Source organism: Rhea americana, unplaced genomic scaffold (genome assembly GCF_003343005.1).
Source record: "Rhea americana isolate MKP2758 unplaced genomic scaffold, rheAme1 scaffold_150, whole genome shotgun sequence".
In the NCBI taxonomy this organism is placed as follows: domain Eukaryota; kingdom Metazoa; phylum Chordata; class Aves; order Rheiformes; family Rheidae; genus Rhea; species Rhea americana.
In genome coordinates this window covers 828,588-851,397 of record NW_028185595.1, presented here as the reverse complement: position 1 = coordinate 851,397, position 22,810 = coordinate 828,588, and the positions used below count along the sequence as shown (strand labels likewise).

General features: G+C 35.4%; 1 protein-coding gene across 1 annotated transcript in view; it reads left to right on the top strand.

Moving 5' to 3' along the window:
* DOCK2 (dedicator of cytokinesis 2) overlaps positions 1–22,810 on the top strand; it is a 186,925-nt gene that overhangs the window by 156,740 nt on the left and 7,375 nt on the right. Inside the window, exons 39-48 of the mRNA XM_085299593.1 lie at positions 1,295–1,384; positions 2,746–2,850; positions 5,391–5,532; positions 9,147–9,228; positions 11,250–11,334; positions 12,856–12,942; positions 16,286–16,462; positions 17,825–17,908; positions 19,499–19,636; positions 22,215–22,342. Coding sequence (XP_085155719.1) covers positions 1,295–1,384; positions 2,746–2,850; positions 5,391–5,532; positions 9,147–9,228; positions 11,250–11,334; positions 12,856–12,942; positions 16,286–16,462; positions 17,825–17,908; positions 19,499–19,636; positions 22,215–22,342 — 1,118 coding nt within the window. The remainder of the gene's footprint in view (positions 1–1,294; positions 1,385–2,745; positions 2,851–5,390; positions 5,533–9,146; positions 9,229–11,249; positions 11,335–12,855; positions 12,943–16,285; positions 16,463–17,824; positions 17,909–19,498; positions 19,637–22,214; positions 22,343–22,810) is intronic.

The following is a 22,810-nucleotide window of genomic DNA, read 5'->3' as shown; positions in this document are numbered from 1 at the left end:
CAGCACAGTGACAGTAGAGCTGAGCTTTCTAGAACTAAAATGAAGTACAAGAAAGCAGGTAAATGATTTTCAGTGCTGGAGAATGATTATGTCCCAGTAATAGGCCTTTAATTCCTTATGTTTTATTTGGTTGTAACTGAAGGTATCAAGAAGGAAGGCCATTCATTACTGCTTCTTACAAAATAAAGGCTTAAAACGGCCACTGAAGCCCCCATAACTCAGAAGGTAGGAAGTTCATAGTACTTCAGCACAAACCTGTTACTGTGCAGCAAAAAGTCGTGCTATTTCAAATAGCACAGGTATTTTGTTGGCATCAGAAATAAATACAAAGTAGCAGCCCTCACCCACGTTATGAGAATAATCAAATCATGATGATTTCCATTCTGCCTAACATTCAGGTTCTGCTCAGGTACAGCAGAGGAGGTTTGCAGGCACCTGAGTGCTGCTGCCTAGTTCAGAACTACCTGGCCTAGGGGTATATAGCACTGGGTAAAAACAGTCACAGTGCGTATGACCAGCAGTGACCTTACATCAGTAGAAAATTAGTCTCAGAAAACTGTTTTTGTCTTCCTTTATTCCGAATGGGGGAGAAGACTGGCAGAATCTAAGAAATTTCTTTAGTAGAGGGAGTTTTTTCTTGTTTTAAGACCCCTTTTGTGYTGCATACAATAAGTGCTTCAGCTGATGAGAAAAACTGTCCTAGTCCCTCCAAGGCAGTTCTGTAATTCTTTGCAATGATTTTCCAAGGTAGCTATTAAGTTATGGAGAAAGAAATAAGCTGCTACTTTGGGCAAGKGGTAATTTAAATATAAGCTTTGCAATTTTGTAGCTGACTAGGAGGGTTCTCCTATGCAAGACTAGGTATGAGTATGTATGCTTTGGAATTATTTGTAAAATGGAATATGTTTGTTTTCAAGACAGGTAGGTGTCAGTCCCCTGATGCACTGTTCCTATGCTTGGAGTATGTACCTAGATGTTGTTGTGCACCTCAGTGATTTGCTATTATTTATTTATGAAAGATTAGGTGGTATTTTTTTAGTAACCTTATTGTAMGTATTAAAAGAAGGTTTACTTATTCCTTCTTGTAATGAAACATAAAACACTTTTATTCTGTACATTAATCCGCTTTCCAGAATTTTATGATTGCCTTGGGTCCTCCGTTTTAAATGTACACTTAATAAATGACTGCAATTTAAAGATAGCATAGTCAATAAAACTGTAGTTAAATAGTGATGCCTTAAAGACTTATTTGTTGGCACTGGATTTACTTTCTGAATATGCGATTAAATTGCAGATGTGGGAAGAAGCCATATCTTTATGTAAAGAACTTGCAGAGCAATATGAAAAGGAAGTTTTTGACTATGAACTTTTAAGCCAAAACCTGGTAAGAATATATGCTGATCTTCAAAAGTATTTCAATCACAGAAATGAATAGTTCTGAGCTGTCAAAAGGCTGATGAAAAGAAAGGCTTTGAGGCTGCTTATGAGCTTGTTGTCTACAATATTTTTTAATTTCATTTTGTGGAAGAATAAGCTTTAACCTTTGCTATAGTATCACAAGATTCCATTGGTAAAACAGAAATTAATAAAGAACTGATTATTAAAAGATGCATGAACATTTGATTACTGCAGTATCTTGAAACTTATAGATGAGATAAACCTGTTCTTACTTTGTGTAATTTAAAGGTGAAAAATAAGAGAGATGGAACAGGCTTTTGAGGCCTTTGTGCTGCTTTATGTGCTGCTTAGAAAAAGCATCTGGCTACATTTTTCCCTGAAATTTTTCTTTAAATTTTAGAAACTCAAATCTTGACAAGCCTGAAAAGTTCTGCCTCAGTCAGGGACTGGGGAAGTAATACATCACAAGGAATTAGAACTAGATCCAAAGGCTAGAGGGACAAAATATTTTTAAGTAAGATTGTATGCAAATTCAATTATTTGTTTTCCTTAAAAACTGAAGTAATGTAAAAAAGAAAAAACACTCCTCTTCTTCCTCCCCCCTCCTTTTTCTACACTTGCATAATCTTTACTGAATTGGTAGGGCTCAGGCAACAGATATCCCTGAATATGCACCAGGAAAACGTGGGAATGAAAACTTGATGTTCTTGAGCAGGTTAATGAATAAAGAAAACTTTGTCCCTCCCAGWCAGCTTTGGATTTATCAAAAGTTTAAAGGAAAAGACAGTATATTTACCAATTCTCTTTAAGTTTTGATTTTGAGCAACTTGTAAGTACAATGTAAGAAACAAATTAAAAACAATAAAGCTAAATGTCACTTAATTTTTTATGGAAGACATTGTTCTAAGACTTCTATGTGGTTGATCTCTTTAGTATGATACCAACATAAAATCTTGAGCTTTATCTGTTACACTGGAATAGCAGATATAAATTCCTGTAAAGTATGACTTCAATGCTTGCAGATTTTATTTTTTCTTTTCATACTGGTAAATTAAGAGTAAGCCTGATTCTGAGGTCAAGTAATTGAAATGGAAGCCATAGGCATTTTTTTAATGTATTGTATTTGCATATAAATGTAAACAATATTTAACATATCACAGCAGAATGTTGTGTGCATTTAATTGACTACTGCAATAGCTTACCAATGGAAATTTGAAAGCTGTTGTTACCAATTGATAGTATACAGTCTGATACCCTTAGCACAATATATACTAYTGCAGAGGTAAAAATAAATGAAAAATAAATGAGGAAAAAAATGAAAGTGATCATGGTTGGTTTTGCTTTCAGATTCAACAAGCGAAGTTCTATGAAAACATCATGAAAATTCTAAGGCCCAAACCAGACTATTTTGCTGTTGGGTATTATGGCCAAGGATTCCCTACATTTCTAAGGGTAACTCTGTTTAAATTCTTCTTTTAATCTATTTTTATATGCCTCTAAAAATACTAGTGKCCAGTACTAATGCAAATGAGCCTCTAGGGAAAATTATACTCTATTTACTTCTGACTTGGTGTAGGATTGTAGTCACAATTTGAATTGCTACTTGAAGAATGTGCATGACACATTTTCAGGTGGGTTTAAGTTGATTCTTTTACTTGATGTTGGCTTGGTAAATTAGCAGTCATGTCAGGCATTAAAGGTGATGTATGAGAACAACATGCACTAATATGCAGTGTTGGTTTGGACAGCTGCTATGTTACTTATTTCTCAGATGTATCTCCAAGAAGAGTATTAATAACTGGTAGAATGCTGCTAATTAAATGGAGTTCAAATTAAATCTGCAAATCCRCTTCACTTACGAGCCTGAAATTTTTGGTGGACTTTGTCACGACAGATAAGAGCTTCCAGTTCTGTTGCCTCTCAGCTACAGCTGAAATACATTAAGAAGCAGTGTGTTTGGGTTTGCTTAGGCCAGTGCACTCTGTAGACCARCACTGTATCTTTAGCTATGGGAAATAGTAGATAATTACGGGAGGAACGAATACAATGTTGAGCTGGTGCATAGTGGTATTTGTATGTAGGTATGTATTTCCTGCCTTCCATGACAAAGGCTTCCTAGGTTTGAGGTGATGCCTTTGTGTTTTCTAGCCCTTGATGGACTGTTCTGCAGTGAGATTGTCCAGTTATTTTCTGAACCGATGCCTTTTGGGGCATACTGTGGCCATTACATCTCTGCTGGAGAYTCGCTGCCTTTTTGTTGACACCTAATAATTTCTCTACACTAGTTATTATGTTATGAGGCAGATGAAGCTGTTGTGCCATACTCACCTTCCCCATGCCATATATGAAAATACTGTTCTCTGTTACACTTTTGGCTGAAGAGTTCTAGTTCATTCAAGCACTGCTCCTGCCAAAACCATTTTTGACCACCCCAGCTCGCATGCTGTACATTTAAAGTTCTAATAGAATCATAGAATGGTAAGGTTGGAAGGGACCTCTGGAGATCATCTAGTCCAACCCTCATCTTCTAGTTCTTGAGATGGTAGGACAAGAATTGTGTATTTTTGAAATGCAGATGCACTCTGAAATTGGTCAGTGTGATTCTGATTGTTTTTCTGTTTTCCTAGCAATTCCAGAAGTTTGGTTTTTGGTTTTTATTTTTCACCTCTAATATGCACTGTGTTGACTTTTTCTTTCCAACTATCTCTTATTAGTCCACGTTTTTCTTGAACAGTAGCAGCTGGTTGATATCTTAGGAGAGTTACAGTAAGTTTAAATTGTTTCCACAAACAAACATCTATGCTCTGTTATTTGCTATCTCTGTGAATTTTTTGCCTTTCTCCTTTTCTACTACCAGGTATGAAATCAAGAACCTAAAAGGCTTGGATTTTTTTGAGAAGCTTGCTAATTATACTCTAAGAACTAGAGTATAATTAGATTTTGCTTGAGATTGGGAAAGAAGAAAACAAAAAACAACAACAAAACCCACCAMCAACAACTTTAACAGGATTTGTCTTGACCACTCAATTTTTCAGTATAACTCTGTCAGCAAAGCATTGGTGTAGTGTACTTGTCCAGAGACAAGTTGTAAGTAAATACAGTCCTTACATACCAATTGCTACTGTGGTAGGAGAGTGTAGTATCAGACTGTTTTCTGATTCGCACGATGCATTTATCAAACAAACCAATCAACCAACCAACTCCCCAAATACTGACTGTGAGAAGCTTGTTGCTGCTCCTACATCTGTTACTGCAACAGATGTCTTCAGAGTGTGAGACTAACCTGAATATTTGACCTTTTCTTCTGGAGAAAGTGTTTTCTTACATACCACGATGAATATAGTAGATTTCCCCATATTGAAAACCAGCAAAAGACCTTTATTTTCCAATCTTAAAGGCTAAAGTTACCTGGCAATGTTAGAAAAAATAGTGAAAAGATGTGTTAATAGTACACCAGAGGAAGCCTGCATATTTTTCTTCTGATATTATTAAAGTATCCTGTGAAATGAAGCAATCTGAACCTCAAAATGAACAGAATTGGGGATAGACTATTGTAAATGAGGGCATTTCATAACATCAGGGGAAAGGTGTAGGCAGAGGAAACCTACGTATTAGTATTTCAAAGCTGTGAAACTTGGACCCAGAGGTGTTTTAAGGTAAATCTTTTTTCCTTCGGCAACAAGAAAAGGAATTGAAGGCATTTACCTTCCTGGCCTCTCTGACTTTATTCTGTTCTAAAGGAGCATCCTCAGCGGTGCTGGTTTTGCCTTCATGCTGTCTTACAGTATTAAGTATCATCTGTGGAGAGTCAGTGATGTATTCCAGCACATGGTGAATGGTTTCTTCTTTATAAACCATTAGCATTTGTATTAGAGTAACACTCATTCCAAAATTCAGAGAACCCATTGTGCRTTTGTACTGATAAATATTCACCTGTAAGTTCTGCCCCAGCAGCATTCAGCCCCCMAAAATCTGATATTTATTCCTTGTAGAACAAAGTATTCATCTATCGAGGGAAGGAATATGAGAGGAGAGAGGATTTCCAGGCGCAGCTGATGAGTCARTTTCCCAATGTAGAGGAGATGAACACCACCTCAGCACCTGGAGAAGATGTGAAAAACTCTCCTGGTCAATGTATCCTTAAACATGAGAGACTACAGAGTGAAGGCCAGCAGGGTGGAGGTGGGAGGGTTTTTCTAGTAAGGCAGTCTGACAATAACTGTATTATGTTAGCAATGTGAATGAAATTCTTAATTAGCATGTTGTATTGTGAACCGTGAATACTGGCTAAATTGTGTTTCAATGAACTTGACACTTCAGATTTCTAAATGTTATTAATACCCTTAAGTCTCATAAAAATGAAAGCTGAGAACCAGCTTGGCCTTAGATCTGTTAGTTTCTGTAGAAGAGTCTRTAAGAGAAAAAGAGATCTTAATATGCAGATGTGACTTGAGGTGACACARGAGGTGGTTCTGCTGGTCTGGAAGAATATCTGGAGGCAAAGGGCTGTTGTACAGGAGCACAGTATATGACAATAAAAACTGAATCAGTAGTTAGGGGAGTTCATAGAAAAGTATCTTTTCAACATATAGAAAATCCTATGTATGAATCCTGTTTTCTTTAACAGAACTGGATAATCCATGTCTTGTGTACTACGCAAAAAATAAATTGTTTATAGTTTGCAACTGCCTATGTCACAGAACAGACTGTGTTTCCAGAATGACCCAGACCCCTTGTTTTCCCACACTCCTCTTTTCCGGCCTGGGTTGAATCCCAGCAGAAGTGAAAAGTGAGGACTTTTCTTTACCAAAATAATTTAGCCACTAAAGTRACAATGTTCTTCTATTCAAAGTACTTCAGCAAGTGGTAGTGACTGCACTGCAAAATAGTTCAGAATTTCACAAATCTGGAAGACCAACAAAGGAAGGGCTAACTTTCCTAACTAGGTAGAGATAAATATAAAATTAAGCTCTATTTGAACTCAAAACGGGTACAAAATATGCCAACTGTGAAAGCACAGTTTGTCTGTACTAGCAGTAGTAGTTTATGTATATGAGGAAAAAAAAAGGTAATTTTGATCGTTGTATTGACATTTATTTAATGAAATATGGCCTATGGCCACCTTCTGCTAGATGAAGAACTGAAATATATGTATCAATACATATTTCTACTAAGTGCAGAACAGATGCACGTTAGTCATTAATAATTCTCTTTGTGYCTCAGTTCCCCTAGCTGTGGGATAAGGGTGCTTCAGAGGTAAACTGCAAGGATATTTTGTGGATATTTAATGAGTACTTAGGTTGTGTTGAAAGGATCCCTGTGAATGCAGGTAGTTTTAAAATATAATTAATGCATTGCTTCGATTGATATGCCTAGAATTTTCAAATGCCATTGAAATGATTTGTATTCTTTTATAGCATACTGTTTATATCATTCTGATATTTTTTGAATTCCTTTTTCTCATGATCTTTCTGAATGAAAGGGAAAACATTGTATATTAGAACAGTATATTTGAATACTACAGTTTTCTATACTGTGTCTTCCAGTCCAAGCTGCATACTGCCATGGATGTAAACTCTCACAGCTTTTATGCATGTGTTGTCTCTTTTAAAAAAGTATTTTGTAACAGCTTCTCAAGGCATTATCTTTCTTCTTTTCTTTTTTTTTCTGTCCCTTGATATGCAGAGAAAGAAAAGCAATTAAAAGAGAAACTTTTATCAGTCTTGATTTACTTTTTACCCTGATGTCTCTTAAAGGCTTTAGAAAAAGATGTATGTCAGTATATAGACATGATAGTTTTTGAAAGCTGTGCAGCCTGTTCCTACCTTTTGAATTTCATTTTAAGAAACCATTGTAATAGATGTTTTAGTTGTATATTACAACTGTCCGCAAAAACTGCAAACAAAAAAGCATGGGACAGCTTGCTGTAATTATTTGTAAGTAAATCCTTTACATATTTGGCTTACATCAGCTCTGAGTAAATATGTACCCTGTCACTGGGCTGTTTCATGTCAAATGATCTTGAAGCCTGCTTTCCCTTCTAATACTTTTTTATGTATTAATATTTTCATGTATTAAAAGCAGTTGGTGGTACAGCAGCAGTGCTTCAGAAGAAAATACCTTCAGATGTCTCTCTTCACCCCAAATGCGCCAATACTATTTGCTTTAAAACTTGAACTACCTTTCTGGTGTGTTTTTTTACAACTAAGACTTCAAGTATGTTTTTTCACTTAAATGTCACAGGAACTTTTTGGTTTTTTTAAAAAAAATCTATTATTGACAAACAAAACTAATGAGCGGTCATCTGAGTTCTTTTTCATTGAAGTTATGTRTGAGATTACAATTTCTTAAAATGACAGATGCCAGTAATACCTGAAAGTTTAGTTGTGTGGATCAATCCTTTCCTAAAAGGAATGAAAGCTTATTCAAGTGGCAGTTCAGCTTGCAATTTGATTTACRTGTTCTGCATGTCTTTTATGGTTTGTTCCTAGCTATGTTTGCTCCTGTTTTTTACACAGTTCTAAGCTGACTGGCTGTTTTAGTCTTCATTCCAGTTCATATGTAGTTTACTTTTCTTGTCTTCAGGTTCCAAAAAGAGTGATGAACGTTTGAATTGGCTATTTTTGAAGCAGCAGGTTGTTTCTTACCTTGCATTCCTAYCTTTCATGCTTTCATATTAAATTCAGATCTTCCCTGAGCATTGTTCTGGTTGGCACTGTTACTCAGACATCACCTGTCTTTCCTGGCAGGAAAAGTATGCCATACATCAGAAAATTTTTCCTAGGAAAATCCATCTCGAAACCMTCACTCCTCATATTTTAGCATGCACTTAATTATTCTTGTGTAGGGTTACCATTACTATAATGACTGATGCATGTCACATTTTTCTTCATGTTCTTCATTACTGGCTGAACAGGTATGGGGTCACCAAAGTATCAGACATTCCTTTAATTATCATGGTAATACTGTAATATTTCATATGCTCTCTTGAGTGTATCCTGGTAGAATCTACTAGAGTAACAACAGAAATACTGTTTCCGTTCTGCACTACTGGGACTGAAGCAGAATGTTCCTGTCTCGCCCAAAATAGCCCATTAAGTTTGAGAGCCAGGCATTCATGAGCTTGTCTTGAGTCTGAACTATTTTTTTTTTTTGTTGTTGATCGTATGCTTCAGTCCTTTGTTAAACTATAACTGTATTTTGCCCAAGTCCAGTTGCAGCTAACAGGAGATATACTACTTTTGCACTTAAGAAACAGCAGTAGAATCTAACTTGAGGGCGTGAGATTGAAATACACTGAAATATGTAGGCATATGATTTATTTACAAATACAGTATTAAAAGTAATGCTTGCATAGAAAAAGAAAATCTCAGGTACAAGGGCTGCTCAATTACAAATTGCAAAGATGAAATGCTAAACATTATGACACTATGCATGCCTCAAAGCTGAACAGTCAAAGCATTAACATCAGTTGTTGTTGATGCTCTTTGTTGATGTTCTTTTTGCAAGTTGGCTTTACTTTAAAATGTAATGAATTATTCAGTATGTTAAATTAAGCTGCAGATATTTAAGCTCAACAAGTCATAAAAACATTCAGGTAATTGGTACTGCGTTTGCTAGCTTTTAAAATTAGTGTTAGCGTGGTTACTACTGGCAATTTTTTCTCAGGAAATGCCTTCCTGCTGTCCCCAAACTACAGTAGTTCACACTAGTGGTTGTATGTCCTTAACTTTCTATCATGATTTCAGATATCCAGTGTTTTACAGTGCAGCCTGTCCTGGAGGAGCAACCTAGATTCAAAAATAAAGCTGTACCTGATCAAATTTTAAAGTAAGTGAATTTCTGTAATACTAATAATTCTGTAATATAATGAAAGTCGATTTATAATCCTAAAATCAGAACCGTTATATTGCCAACTCAGCYGTTGTCCATTGAAGCTTGTATTGTCTTTGTTTACTGACTTTTGCATTCCTTGGGCATTGCATAAGAGAACATCTATCACTTAAACAACAGCATGTGATTACAAGGGGAAGGGGAAAAATTCCATGCTTCAGGACTAAACTCTTGAGGTTTCAATGTGGCTTCCAAGACAACCGATAGAGAGGATTTAGGAGTGATTGGCAGTATGCAACTGAGCTGAAGGCTCTTGTTTGTTAGGATCTTGTTATGACTCACTTTGCCAAGTGCTGCGCATTCGGCAGTCTGAATGGTTTCCATTGATACTGCAGTTAGCACTAAGACTAGTTAATTTCCTAACTGTTCCACAGTTGGATTCAGAACAGATTTCACCTTTGGCTGCAGCCTTCTCAGTAGAATCTTTACCGAAATTGCAACTGGTTCACAGTGGAAAGAATCCCCCCCCCCCCACACACACACACGCTCCCAAATAAATAAAGCAGGTACAAGCTCAAGTCTTGTAGTATAAGATAAAAAATGAACTGTGGTCCCAATTTCAACTAGATTTAATTTTAAAATCAGTAACTGAGAAGATAGCTTATGAATCTGGTTCTGTTTGACTAGATTATAGTGTAGTGCCAGCCACATTTTGAACTTTTAATGGACTTAAGTGCTTGACACGGAGGACAATTTTTTGCCATATGGGAAATCTTGTAATTATGTTTCAGCTACAGAATTCAACTAGACTCCTAATTTCAGCCTGTCTTACAGGAAAAATATATTTTTATGGGAGTGCTTTATTGGTTCTATAATTGTTATTACATTATTTGGTGGTGAGGTAGTCTACCAAAAAGTTTCAGTCCTTTCAGATGGAATTGTCCAAGTGATTTGACTTGATATGGCAAATTTTCTTTCTTTTCTTTTCTTTTTTAATGAAGATTAAACTTAGTAGCTTGCATCAAGAATTACAATTTCCTACGTACTAGCAAACCAGAAGTCTGTTTAACTCAACTGTTTAGGGTCTTGTCATTTATTTGTTTCCTTAGGCTTCCAGAATATGATCTGCTCTTAGTGTAAGATATTTCTGAAGTATTTTCTTGCTCTGTGTTGAATTAGCTTTTACTTGACATAGTTTTAAACTGAATTATTCTTTAAAACAAAAACTTTAACCTAAAAAGAACTATACGTTCTCTGGGCAGTAAAACCCTTAAAGAGAGCTAGAGCTATGCGATGTCTGTTCTTTCAAATTAGCCAGTGTTAAAAACTGAGTGTTGAGGAGTTGAGTGGAAATGTGTGTTCACAGTAATTGAGAATGACTCATTAGCTAAGTAGACCATAACATGAATTTGCAAGGGATCCTTTTATATTGACATCCTCCTCTATATGAGTTTATATGCATTTATTTACGCATAAAAATAAATCGCTATTTATGGCTTTAAACRTTTAGTTTATTGTATAGCTATTGTTCTGTATTGTAAGCAGAATTACTRGAAGTGATTAAACTGATTTGGCACAGACAGTGGATGAAAAATGACATATATTTAGGTCTAAATGAATATACCTTCTCTGTTATTTTTAACAAAATATACTCCTTTTATGTGCCATTATAAAGCAAGCAAGCAGCACGAGTGTCACAGCAATAGCACAGGAAAGCAAAAATACTTACTAGAGATTCTGCTGCGGTTTCTAACATTTATCTGGAAATTTTGTACCTGGAAGTTTTACCTTGTCACAARATAGGGCATATCTTCCTGTAAAATATTGTGTTGACTCTGATTTATAGGTTAAAAAACAGTAAAGTGGTTTTTTTTGTTTTTGTTTTTTTTTTTTCCCTGGAGCAGTAAATTTTCTTTTAATTAAAAATAATACCTTGAGCTTAAATATTCCACTATGATAATGGGATCCGGAAGTTTCTGAATTCTGTGTTCTATTGTAATTTTTCTTAATTCTTTCAGTTTTTATAAGTCCAACAATGTGCAGCGGTTCCACTATTCAAGGCCAGTCAGAAAAGGATCTGTTGACCCTGAAAATGAATTTGCTGTAAGTAAATGAATGACAAGGCAATATGCTTGGGTAGCAATTTAAGTTATTAAAGTTGCTGTGGTTGAATTCTGATCTAGATCCCTTCTTGATCAGTCTCAGATTATGCATTACAGAAGCCACAATTTTAGGATCTAGTTCAAAAAATGAAATAAACGCAAAATTTCTCTTTTGACATTATCCTATATACTTATTCAATGATATATCCCTGTTTCAATTTTAGGTAAAAGTTACGTAATAATGATGTTGAAAACAATTGTATTAAGCAGTGAAATTTTCCTTTACAAATTTTCGTTATTATCAAGATGTCAYGTAAATAAATAGCAAATGGTTTGCCACTTGTAATTTATACCACTTCCAGTTCAAGCTGCCAGGTTGGCAGTAAGAGGTGTGGGTTGTCTGCTTTCATTATTCTAGTATGTCAAGATTTTACAGAACTAATGTGTATGCCATTTTCACTCCATTGCATAATGGTGTAATGGTAACAAATTATTAYTTAAATATTCTAGGAAATCTGCATTATGATTATTTTCTAATTTAATCAGATTATTTTTCAGTGTCATCCATGGAAATGTATTGAGTTTCTGTAGTGTAGTTATATACAAAAACCTATGCCTTTTAATTTTTATGGCTAAAACTGTCCTCTTGGGAATACTGCAGGGGAAAAAGCTATTTAATTCAAATTCAACGATTTCAGTTGTGTGTGTTGTGATCAGCATTTTCAATAGTTGTCTTAAATCAAATGCTTTGGATGCAAACTCTACCATGACATTCCAGCTTTGCAGTTACTAAGATTCATAACACACATTGGCTGCCTTTGCAAACYGGAGAGTTTTTAAATCATTTATACGTTTACCTTAAAACTGTGTTACAAAAATTAAATGGTTAATGTCKTTATTGCCTGAGAGATTAAATTATATTTGCTCTAATTTCAGACTAGAAATCAGGATAATTAGAGTGGGCCTTCTTTTGATTCATCTTTGCATTTCTCACTACTGGAAGTTTAGATTAGCTGATACTGGAAAGAGAAAGAGCAATAGGCTGAATGAACTAGTTGAATTTTAAATTACCAATAGCTAGCCCTGTTCAGGAGAGGAAAAAGYGAAAAAAAAAATGCTCACATCTTTCAGTAGTGCTATTACTGCTTGGTAATAGCWGAAATACACTTTAAAAGTAGAAGGAGAAAGTATAACCTTGGTAGAGAATGTGAGATTGGGWTATTTAGTCACAGTCAGTCAACTTGTAATGGCAAAGTTAGGAATAGATACTAAAAGATTCAAGAGTAATTTCCATTTTCTTCYGCTTTGTGTAAGCTTAGTGCCTAAAGATGGCCTAGTTTGAAATCAGGAAAATGATTTGTGCAAATTGCTGTGCTGGCTTCATTTTACAATGTCTTTTTATGCAAAAATAAATTTGCATACATTTYCCATCTAAATTGTTTTAACTCTGACATCTTAGAAGGCACTAAAGATTAAAATTTAAAACCTTGCATCTTTTCCTCCCTAATTTCTTTTTTAATAGTCTATGTGGATTGAAAGAACATCATTTGTTACAGCATACAAACTTCCAGGAATTTTACGATGGTTTGAAGTTGTCTCCATGTCACAGGTGTGTATTAACATTCTAAGTACCTGTAAGACACACATTGTATGAATCCTCAAATATAAATAGATTGCAAATTTATTATGCAAGACAAGCTATTGTTATTTCCTTATTTTTATACTTACAAAACTTATGGCTTTGTGGGGGATTTGTTTTACTGCTGGAACAATTGAATATTGATCAATATATCTTAACCTCTGAATTGGAGCTTTAGGACCAAGTCCTGTAAGAACTGAAAAAAATCTGTGTGTTTGAAGTTTAGGGAGTTAAAAGTTTTTCATATACATGAATTTTTATAGAACATAAAAAGACTTTCTTGTCTGTTTATAARTCTTAGAACTTATTAGAAGAGATCAGGTGTTTGATCTGTTTTCTTTTTTATTGTTTTTATTGTCATAAAAATTGACTTGCACTGAAAGCAGTAAGAAATACATCTTTTTACTGTATCTTTTCAGAAATRTGATATTTCTGTGGGATGATAAAACACACCATTTGACAAATGTTATGCCATATTTTAAATTACTAGAATCTGACACACAGGTATGATTTTAGCCYGACCCTACTGTGATTATAAACCTGGTTTGAAAGATGCTAACCAAAGGCTTAATAAAAAAACAGGGCTTCCTAAAACAATGAGCATCTTTGGCAATCTCTGGATTTCTGAAGTATTGTATTTTCAATATGTTATCTGCCAAAGAGGTAATAGGAATTCTTAATACAAAATTCGTATTTTTGCAGTTGCATAGATTGTGACCTATTTTACTTTCTACCATTTGTCAACAGAGTGAAAGTATTAATAAACAGGTGATTTTTCTTTTTTATTTTTTTTTGACATCTGTTTTTAATGACCATCTTTGACATAATTATGCTTTCATTTATCTTAAGGTAGTTCCTATAATGCTGGCTTGATAAAAACCTGATAAGAGGTTTCCCTTAAGATAAAATGAAAATGATACTTCTCAGGAATAGTTCTCCCTTGCCAGTGTCTTATGAAAGCTTGCAGAGAGTGTTTTTGTAAATACTAAAGTGTGCCTATGCCAAAAAAGACTTGCAACTTAATTTGAGATTTATTTTATCTTCTCTGTTCTTCCATTTGCTCTTTGGAATGGATGAAAGAAACCTCAAAGAGCTATCTGAATAGTCAGTTGCTTCCTTTACTAGTATATCTTTTTAATTTTTATTTTAAGAACAAGGAGTGGAGCAGAAGAGTCTTTTTCCAGTTACTGTATGGTGCAGGGACACATTCTTCAACAAAGCCCTAAAATGTCTAATTGAACATTACTTACTATTTGCTATGTGATAACAGGTTTCTTTTGCACATGCATTAAAATAAAAAGCTATCTACTTCCTTATCTTTACACCACAGTAATGCAACAGTTTCAGGAGGAGAACATCGTGCAGCATGATCTCTTACTCCTTCCCTGTCTGCCCTGCTCCCCTTCCMCAGTCCCCAGCAGTGATTTAGCAAGGATATTTTGCTATCTCCTAGTGCTTCTTCTTCACCTTTCTTTTGCTGCTTTCTGTAATCTGAGTGCTGTCACAGGGCCCATCTCTTTTCCACACAAATAGCCCAGCTCTGTTACCAAGCCTGAGAGAAAATAGACAGCAGAACATGTTGCTGGCAATAAATAAGATTCAGAAAAGCTCAGTTCTTCTCATCATCTTTCCTATTTTTGACCGAACCCAAATCACTTTTGTATGAATGGAGACAAGATCTTGCTCTAAAAGACCTGATGATTACAGTAGCTGTACATAGACATATGTATTATACTTTAATCTAGAAAGGGAGTATTAATGAGAGAAAATAATCAACAAATGTAAGAGGCAGCATCTCTGATACAGTGAGGTGGCTTATGACTATATTAGATGCAAGCTAGCATGTCAAAATTTCCTCTGCTAGACTAGAAGTTATTAAAGATTTTTTTTTTTAAGGTAAAGGACAGCTGCATGAAAGAAGCTTTTGTCCACTTCTTTGCTGTTTATCTCRTTACTTTTGTTCCTCACCTGAAGTCATAATCTTCTATTTATAACATGTGAGTGAGTTACCTCACCATCAGTGGCAGTTTCATACAATTATACAGGTAGATTATTAGATCAGGGATGAAATATTTAACAGCTGTACATATATTCTTTAAAAWTTCTAATTGTGTTAATATGTAGAAGTCCAGCGGTAAAAGGTTTGAATAAAAATTCAGAGGATCTATATATGAAGACATGTTTTTTTAATTTTTGCTGCTGTTACTGATTTGTTTTCTCTTCCTTGAAGTTTTGCGGGGAAGGTTCAGTTGCTCTTTTCCTATCTTTACACAGCCACATGCACCCCCCGGAACAACATTTGCTTTTACTTGAGTGCATTCAGAAGTCAAAAAAAAAAAAAAAAAAAAAGTACAGGTGGAATGTGAATCCTTTCTCTACATTTAGACATCCAGCCTTTTTGAGTATAGACACGAGGGCTATATCTGCCCCACAGATTATGGCTGTTAACACAACTGTTACTTCCTGCCTCCTATTTGAAGCTTATCAGTCTGTCAGTGAGGTAGTTAGTAATGGTTTCTGAGAGTGTATTACCACTAAATATTTTCAGCTTAAATCACCTTCTGTTAATCATCTGAAATATTCCAGCTTAGCAAAAGCCTGAAGTGATTGCAATTTTCCAAAAGCAATTTTGGCATCTAGTCTGACACACAAAACCAACTTAAATTCTCAGATTTTGAAATTTCAGCAAAGATGAGAATCAATGCAGAAGGATTTCTGGAAAAACATGCTCAGTGAATTGASTCCTTCCAAAATGGAAAAAAACCCACACGCCTTAAATTGTTCACACTGAAGTTCACTGATGAGTTAGCTCTCCTTCCTTGGAACAAAGAAGTTTGTTGTTTGTTTTGTTTTTGTTTTGTTTTGTTTTAGTGCCTGACTCTTAGCACTATTCTTCGATTTCTGAAGCTGAAAGCATGTAGGAGTCGTCATTTTACAACCTTAGCTAGACCATCTTTACTGTGTACTTGTACAGCTCCTAGCATAGGATATTGAAATAAAGAGAATCAGTGCTACGTTTTCCCTTTATGTATTGAAATACAGTAATATTTACAACTTGAGAAATGGCATAAACAAGAGCAGATAATTATATTCATCTGTCATACAGATGTTAGAGCAGATAGCTGGTGGGTAMTCCATAGATTGTTTCCTTGTATGATAGATTCCTGGAATAAACAGCTAAGAGCCAGTTTATAGAAACTACAGAGCAAATGAAGTCTTCAGTTGCATATGCTTACCTGGATAAGTAAAAGTTTGGGAGATTTTTAAATAAAGTATATTTATTACACATTTTTAATATTTTGTTTGTTCATAGACTACAATTAGTCCTCTGGAGAATGCTATTGAGACTATGTCCATGACAAATGAAAAAATTTTGATGATGATTAACCAGTACCAGAGTGATGAAAACCTTCCTATTAACCCACTTTCTATGCTTCTCAATGGAATTGTTGATCCAGCTGTTATGGGTGGCTTTGCTAAATATGAGAAGGTAAGAGCTTTAAAGTCAATGTGGAAGATCATATTCCGTTGTATTATTTCATAATCCTTGTTAATGCTGCTGCTTTGTCCAAAGTGGCAGTGTAGGGTAGGCTGGGGATATGAAAGTCACAGCTCCACCAGTTAAGGGACCCTCCTATCCTGGTCACATCTGACACACAGTCTTTGACAGCACAAAGTAGCATAGATGCAAAACAGACATTGAGAATGTCCCTGAAGTTCAGGATTAATTGCTGTCATGAAGGTTTTCATATACATAGGGGATGAGGTATACCTTTTGTAATGAAATAGGCTCTTAGGCATCAAAGGGTTTGGTCTGAAGTAAATTAAATTAAGTTTTCCCTGTAGCAGGTCTGGAGGATTTAGATGTAGGCTATCTATTATATTGTTGCTAGATTTTCTCAGCAACTGCAGCCTATCTGCATAGCAGTTTTTGTTGTTAAAAATGGGAATATAATTATAAATTGTTCTACCAATACATTGGAAATGGAATGGCTTGAGGAACTGAACTATAGAAAGTTTGTCTCCAAGGCTGCCTTGTTTAAAACACTGGAGGATGGGGGGGTGGGACAGAGGAGTGGGAATATTAAAACTCTTTTTAAATCTTAATTATTAAAGATTACAGTGAAACTGAACATTACCCCACAGCTGTAGAGTTCTATTATTTCTGCCTGCCATTTCCCAATGAGAAGTATGTGCCATGCTCAGTAGGTTCAGCATGCAGGAGGTGCTGCAGGTATGCTGATCAGTTGGCATGTATGTATGCAGTAAGCATGACATACTCTGGAGGAGTATGGCTTATGTCATGTTTATCATAGAGTATTATTTGTTTAGACATTTGACAGTCATGGGCAAATGACTACATTTGTATTATGTGCATGCAGGGGAAAAAAAAATCTTGGGGTGGAAAAAGGAAGTGTATCTGCAATATCTGGCTCTGCTTATCTATGGAAGAGTTCATTTTCCTTCTTCTAAGGCATGTTTGCTAATGTCAGTTTAGGATATTTAAATAAAATGAGAATTAATATAAATCATCGTACTCCAAATATGTGTTTGCCTTACTATCTTCAGTGCAAATTTTAAAAATATAAACAAAAATTTGCATTCACAGTAAGGATCTCAAGCTCAGAAGTATGGGACAAACACTGATTATCTTTTAACAAAAAAAAAGAGCACCTCAGTTCTCAGTTGATAAAGTAATGAACTGTCACTTATAGACCTGGTAGAGGGGCATGCAAATGCCTCTTCCTTGAATGACCAGTGTTAAGTGATCACCAACTGGAGTCACTGCAGAAAGCAGTGGTTTCTTTCYATGCTGGGATGAAGGACTGATTTACTTTTATGCCTCTGTCAGGCTTTCTTTACAGATGAATATATCAGAGATCATCCAGAGGATCAAGAAAAGCTGAACAGACTCAAGGATCTAATTGCTTGGCAGGTAACACCTTATAAACAGTAGTTCTCTGAGGCTTCCTCAGCTTTTCCTTTCTTTTTTTTCTTTCTAGCAGGAGAACATAATGTCATTTAGATGATTGTGCCATTTTTACTGCTACCCTATCCACTTCCTGGGCAGGGGAGAGGGAAGAGGRAGAGAGAGAAAGAGAAGGTTCCTGATGAAAACTATCTGGCTAGTGCTATGTTAATACTGTAAGAAAAAGTTACTTTCAGAAGGGTAGCTAAAAAGATAGCATAATCTCATAAATCACCATCTTCAAAGATTGAAGAATAATAAAATGTCTTCATATTTGCAAGAGAAGCACAAAGTTTCTCTGCATGACCATGTATGCGTTATTATTTAAACAGCATGTAGAAGATGCTATCCATCATCTTTRAAGATAAGATTTGTTTTAACTGAATATTGTTCAGCTAATATAATACCAAAGATGATAATACAAAAGCAAGGATATGAAAGGATTTGTAGGGAAGAGAGGTCAGAAAAGTATTATTATATTTGCTTCATTATAAGATTTTTTTTTTTAATTTGTTAAGCAAGGCATTCCTTCTGACAAAAGGATTTTTTAAGAGTTTTGAGTAGAGGGAATTATTTGAACTGATACAGATGACCCTTTCCTAACCCCCTTTTTATCAGGTGTTCTCCTTTGAGGGAGTAGGTGTCTACACTTTTTTTCCAGTTATTTAAAAACATAGTTGTCTGCCTTCTTCCAAATCTACTAGATTAGAGATCTTGTCCCTTTTGATTATTTATCACTAGCCCCAGCCTGGAGGATGAGCTGGAAAAAAGGAAAGCACGGGGGTGAAATACAGCCAAGTGAGCCTGGTTAGTGCAAACTGTCTCTCTTCATTACTTGAGTTGTTTATTTTTGTACTGAAGCACTATTTTGCTGATTTTTTCYTAGAGATATGGGAAGTACAGAGGTAGACAGCCAAGTAAAAAGAGGGGAGAAAGGAAGAGATCACATTCAGTAACCAGGCAGTAGTATGTTAAATAGCTGCAGCAACTGTCAAAGTGATCATGTCCTTAAGCMCCTAGTAGATTCCTTCCACAGTCAGTGAATCCTGCGTTTCAAAGCAAAATTAAAAGTTTGAAACCACTAGCTTGGAATCCACTTGGATATTTTTTCATTCCTACCTTTCCAGTAAGATATGGCAGACAGCTTTGTTAGCAGAACTGTGTTTTAGCGGGTAATTTTTTGCAAAATCTCACATGATGTTTTAATTTCATAAGGGATTAACATTACAATAGRTAAGTGTCAAAACAATTTCTACAGGGTACCCATGCATCTCCAAAAATTTACTGATCAAGCCCACTTTTAAGAGCACTCCCCAGTTGGTAGTAAGATGCTTCYCTGCTACTGAAAGCTCCTGTGAAGTAATGAGACCAGCTGACAAATCTGTGACAAATCTATTACAGACACAGTAATGGTGTTTTGCAGTTGACTTGGCAGATACTCCCAGTATGGAGTATCTAACTCCATGGAGTCAGAGGGGTTGTATATTCTCACTTGTTCTTTTCAATTTCTTTCTTTTTCTTTTTTTTTTTTTTTTTTTTTCCTTTGTCCACTTCAAGATACCTTTCCTCGGGGCTGGAATTAAAATTCATGAAAGAAGAGTTTCTGATAATCTTCGTCCTTTCCATGACCGTATGGAGGAATGTTTCAAGCACTTAAAAGTTAAAGTGGAAAAACAATATGGAGCTAGAGAATTGGTATCATTCTCCTTTTACCTCCTTTCCCTCTCCTGCACTTTATTGTTTCTTCTAAACAAAAGCACAACTTCTGTTATTTGAGTTTTATTGTGATCTGAAGGTAGTGAGATCTGAGTTTTACCATCAGAGAGTTGATTACTTCTCTGACTTACCAAAAATTCCGGAAAGTTTCAAGTACTTTACCATCTCGATAAAAGTGCAATTCATTTCCATGGTAGAAGGAAGTAGAAACAAATTATTATGTTTCTCCTCTTTGTAATTTTTCTTAGTAGTTTAGAGCATTGATTGGCAATTGATGTCCACACCTCCCTGTGCTAGCCGCTTCCAGCTGTACTCTTCTAATAAAACCTATCATTATATAATACTATATATATTAGTTGAAATTAAACTGAGATGTACAGGAATTGAAGGATAGCTTCTAAGCACAAATCTTCCAGRCAGCTGGTAGGAGCTAGTAGGAAGGATGTTGTTGGTTGCTTTTTGGAATTATACAGCAGATGCTTTGGAAATTATTTTATGCTGCTGCTTTCATTGTTGATGATTTTATAAGAGGGTTTGTTTATTCTGTTAGAAGAAAAAAAATCAGCAAATTTTTAATTTAGACTTTGGATATAGGTGATATAAGTGTGTACTGTGGTACACACCTATATAATGCCCATTCTGGTTATTTATCTAGGTACTTTTTTTCTTAATTTTAAGTCCCATGTCACCACCCTTGCAATAAGAAAGAGGCTGTAATCTACTATTTACTGTCTTGTCTAATGCTGAATCCTTCTGCACTCATACAGATCAATTCTTAGAATAGAACAACCTATTTAAAATTTTGCAAGTGGAGAGAATGCCCTTTCTTCATGAATTCCTCTTCCCTATTTAAATCTCTACTTCCAGAATACACTATTTTCAAGAGTCTGTAAAATCAGAGTTTTTCTGTCTGATTTAATCTCTGAGATTTTATGATGCTGTGTTCAACCATAAGAGATGTAGTATCTTTCATACTCATTCTGAATGTTGCAAAATTTATGTTATATAGCAGTGGACAGAGTTCTTGCAAAATGCAGTTTTATTCAAAGGCATGTGTTGGCACAGAAAGAATCCTTAGCTCAAGAAGTTTCTCATAAATTAATAAAATTGGTGAATAGCAGTATTTTGTGTGTGTACAGGAGAGCCAGGTTTTTAAAAAGTGGCACTACTTCCAATTTACTGTATYTAATATTCTTTCTTTTGGCTGTCATGAGTTCTTTTTATTTAAAAAAGAAAAAAAAATGCAGTCTTTCTGTCTTATCAGAAGATCCTAGACATTCATAGAGGCAGAAATTCTCATTGCATGTAGATTCTGCAAGATACTTGCAAATAACTTCTGAAACTTTGACTACTTCCAATTCATCTGCTGGAGATCAAAGTCTTAGTGCAAATGACATCATCAGAAACCATGAGTTTAGGAACTTGGCATACAAAGTGATGCCTAAATTTTTTATGTTTTCTGGATCATCAGCAGAAAATGTAACTATGTTTTAATATAAAATGTTTCCAAAAACATCTGTTCATATGTTTACAGGAGAGGAACTGAAGTAGGCTGAAAAAGCAATTGATGGTATAAATGCACTGGGAAATTCTCAAAAATTTGCCTCATTTCATGGCACAATGATGAGCTAACTTGGGGGAGGCATGCTCATCCCAGGATGAGTATGAGGAGCAGAGGAAGAGGAGAGCACYGCTATCTGCACAGTATAATGATACATGACAGAATTTAGCACTCAGGAAGAGAACCAGTGCAGAATTGGCACAGAAACGTGATCCTTGTTCCTGCCTTAATAGCAAGAGGAACAGGAAAGCATCTAGAAGTCTCCCCAAGTCAGAYTGGTTCAGTTAATTTATTATCAGATTGTGAAGCATTAACATCAAGCTGAATATTTGCATTATGTTAGCCAGCCTTACCTATTAAAGGAGATTTGGAGTGAAAACTCCCTTTTTCTCCTTCCACTGCAGAAGTAGAGAGATGGAGAGAGAGATGGTGTAGCACATACGGCCATGTGCAATGGTATATGGTGACCTAAATAGTCGTGCTCTTCTTAGAGTCCTGTTCTTACTGGCTGACTGTTAGGTAAAGATGCATTTCATCCAGCCATCTACAAATATATAAAGAAAAAAGCTACTGTTAATGTATAGACAYGGCAGAAGGTTATGAGCTGAAGAAGAGAGACTAATTACTGTTGTGGAGCAAGGACTAACTAAAGCTATTTGCCCAAGCCACATACTTTAATGGCCTGCCCCATGTCTGTTCAAAACAGGATTGGCAAGCACTGTTCTTATTTCTTTTGCAGAGGGGAAAAAAAGAAAATCGTTAATTGTAGTTTATTTAGTCATAAATCTGTTCACTGTATCATTTGGCTTGTGAGGTCTTAGAGAARGATTGTACCCAGACAGAAGAAACAAAATCACAGTAATTAATAGTGAAGAGTAGCTTCTTTCATGCCATATGTTAAAACATCTGTGCTATCTCAAAGCAAACTGAGAAGAAATGAAAAAAGTTTCACACAAACTTAGTTCATGGAATATGCTTCTCTCTTCTATCTTGTAGCCAGATTTTGAAGACAAGAGAGTAGGACGGCCAAGATCAATGCTAAGATCCTATCGTCAACTGTCAGTTATTTCACTGGCTTCCATGAATTCAGACTGCAGTACTCCAAACAAAATTGCTTCAGAAAGGTCAGTTATGAATATAAAACAACTATGACTATAATACATTTTTTTCACTGTCCTGTTTTATGGGAAGAAACTTTTTTAAATTTTTTTTTTAATATTCAAGGATCAAGACAGCGAGCAGTTTCTTCAGACTATGCCAGAATTTTCTTTAATTGAAGCTAGCATCTCCTCCAGGCTTAAAACTACAATRTTTTATGCTAAATAGGCAAAATATACTCAAGAAATCTCACTGAGAAAAGAAAACAGAGGCACTCAGTTTTCAGGAAGCAAATATTTTATTATTTAAATAATATTTAAATAAGTAGAACATTTTAGCTTTTGCAAATTAGTTTGAGTGACTGTAGCTTTAAAATTAATTAGCATCTTTTTGCTTGTTTTGCTTTCAGCCCCACCACCATTCCCCATAAAATTCCTGTATGAGCTCTGACACCTATTCCTTTAGATGTCCTTCAGCACATGCACAAATCTTAA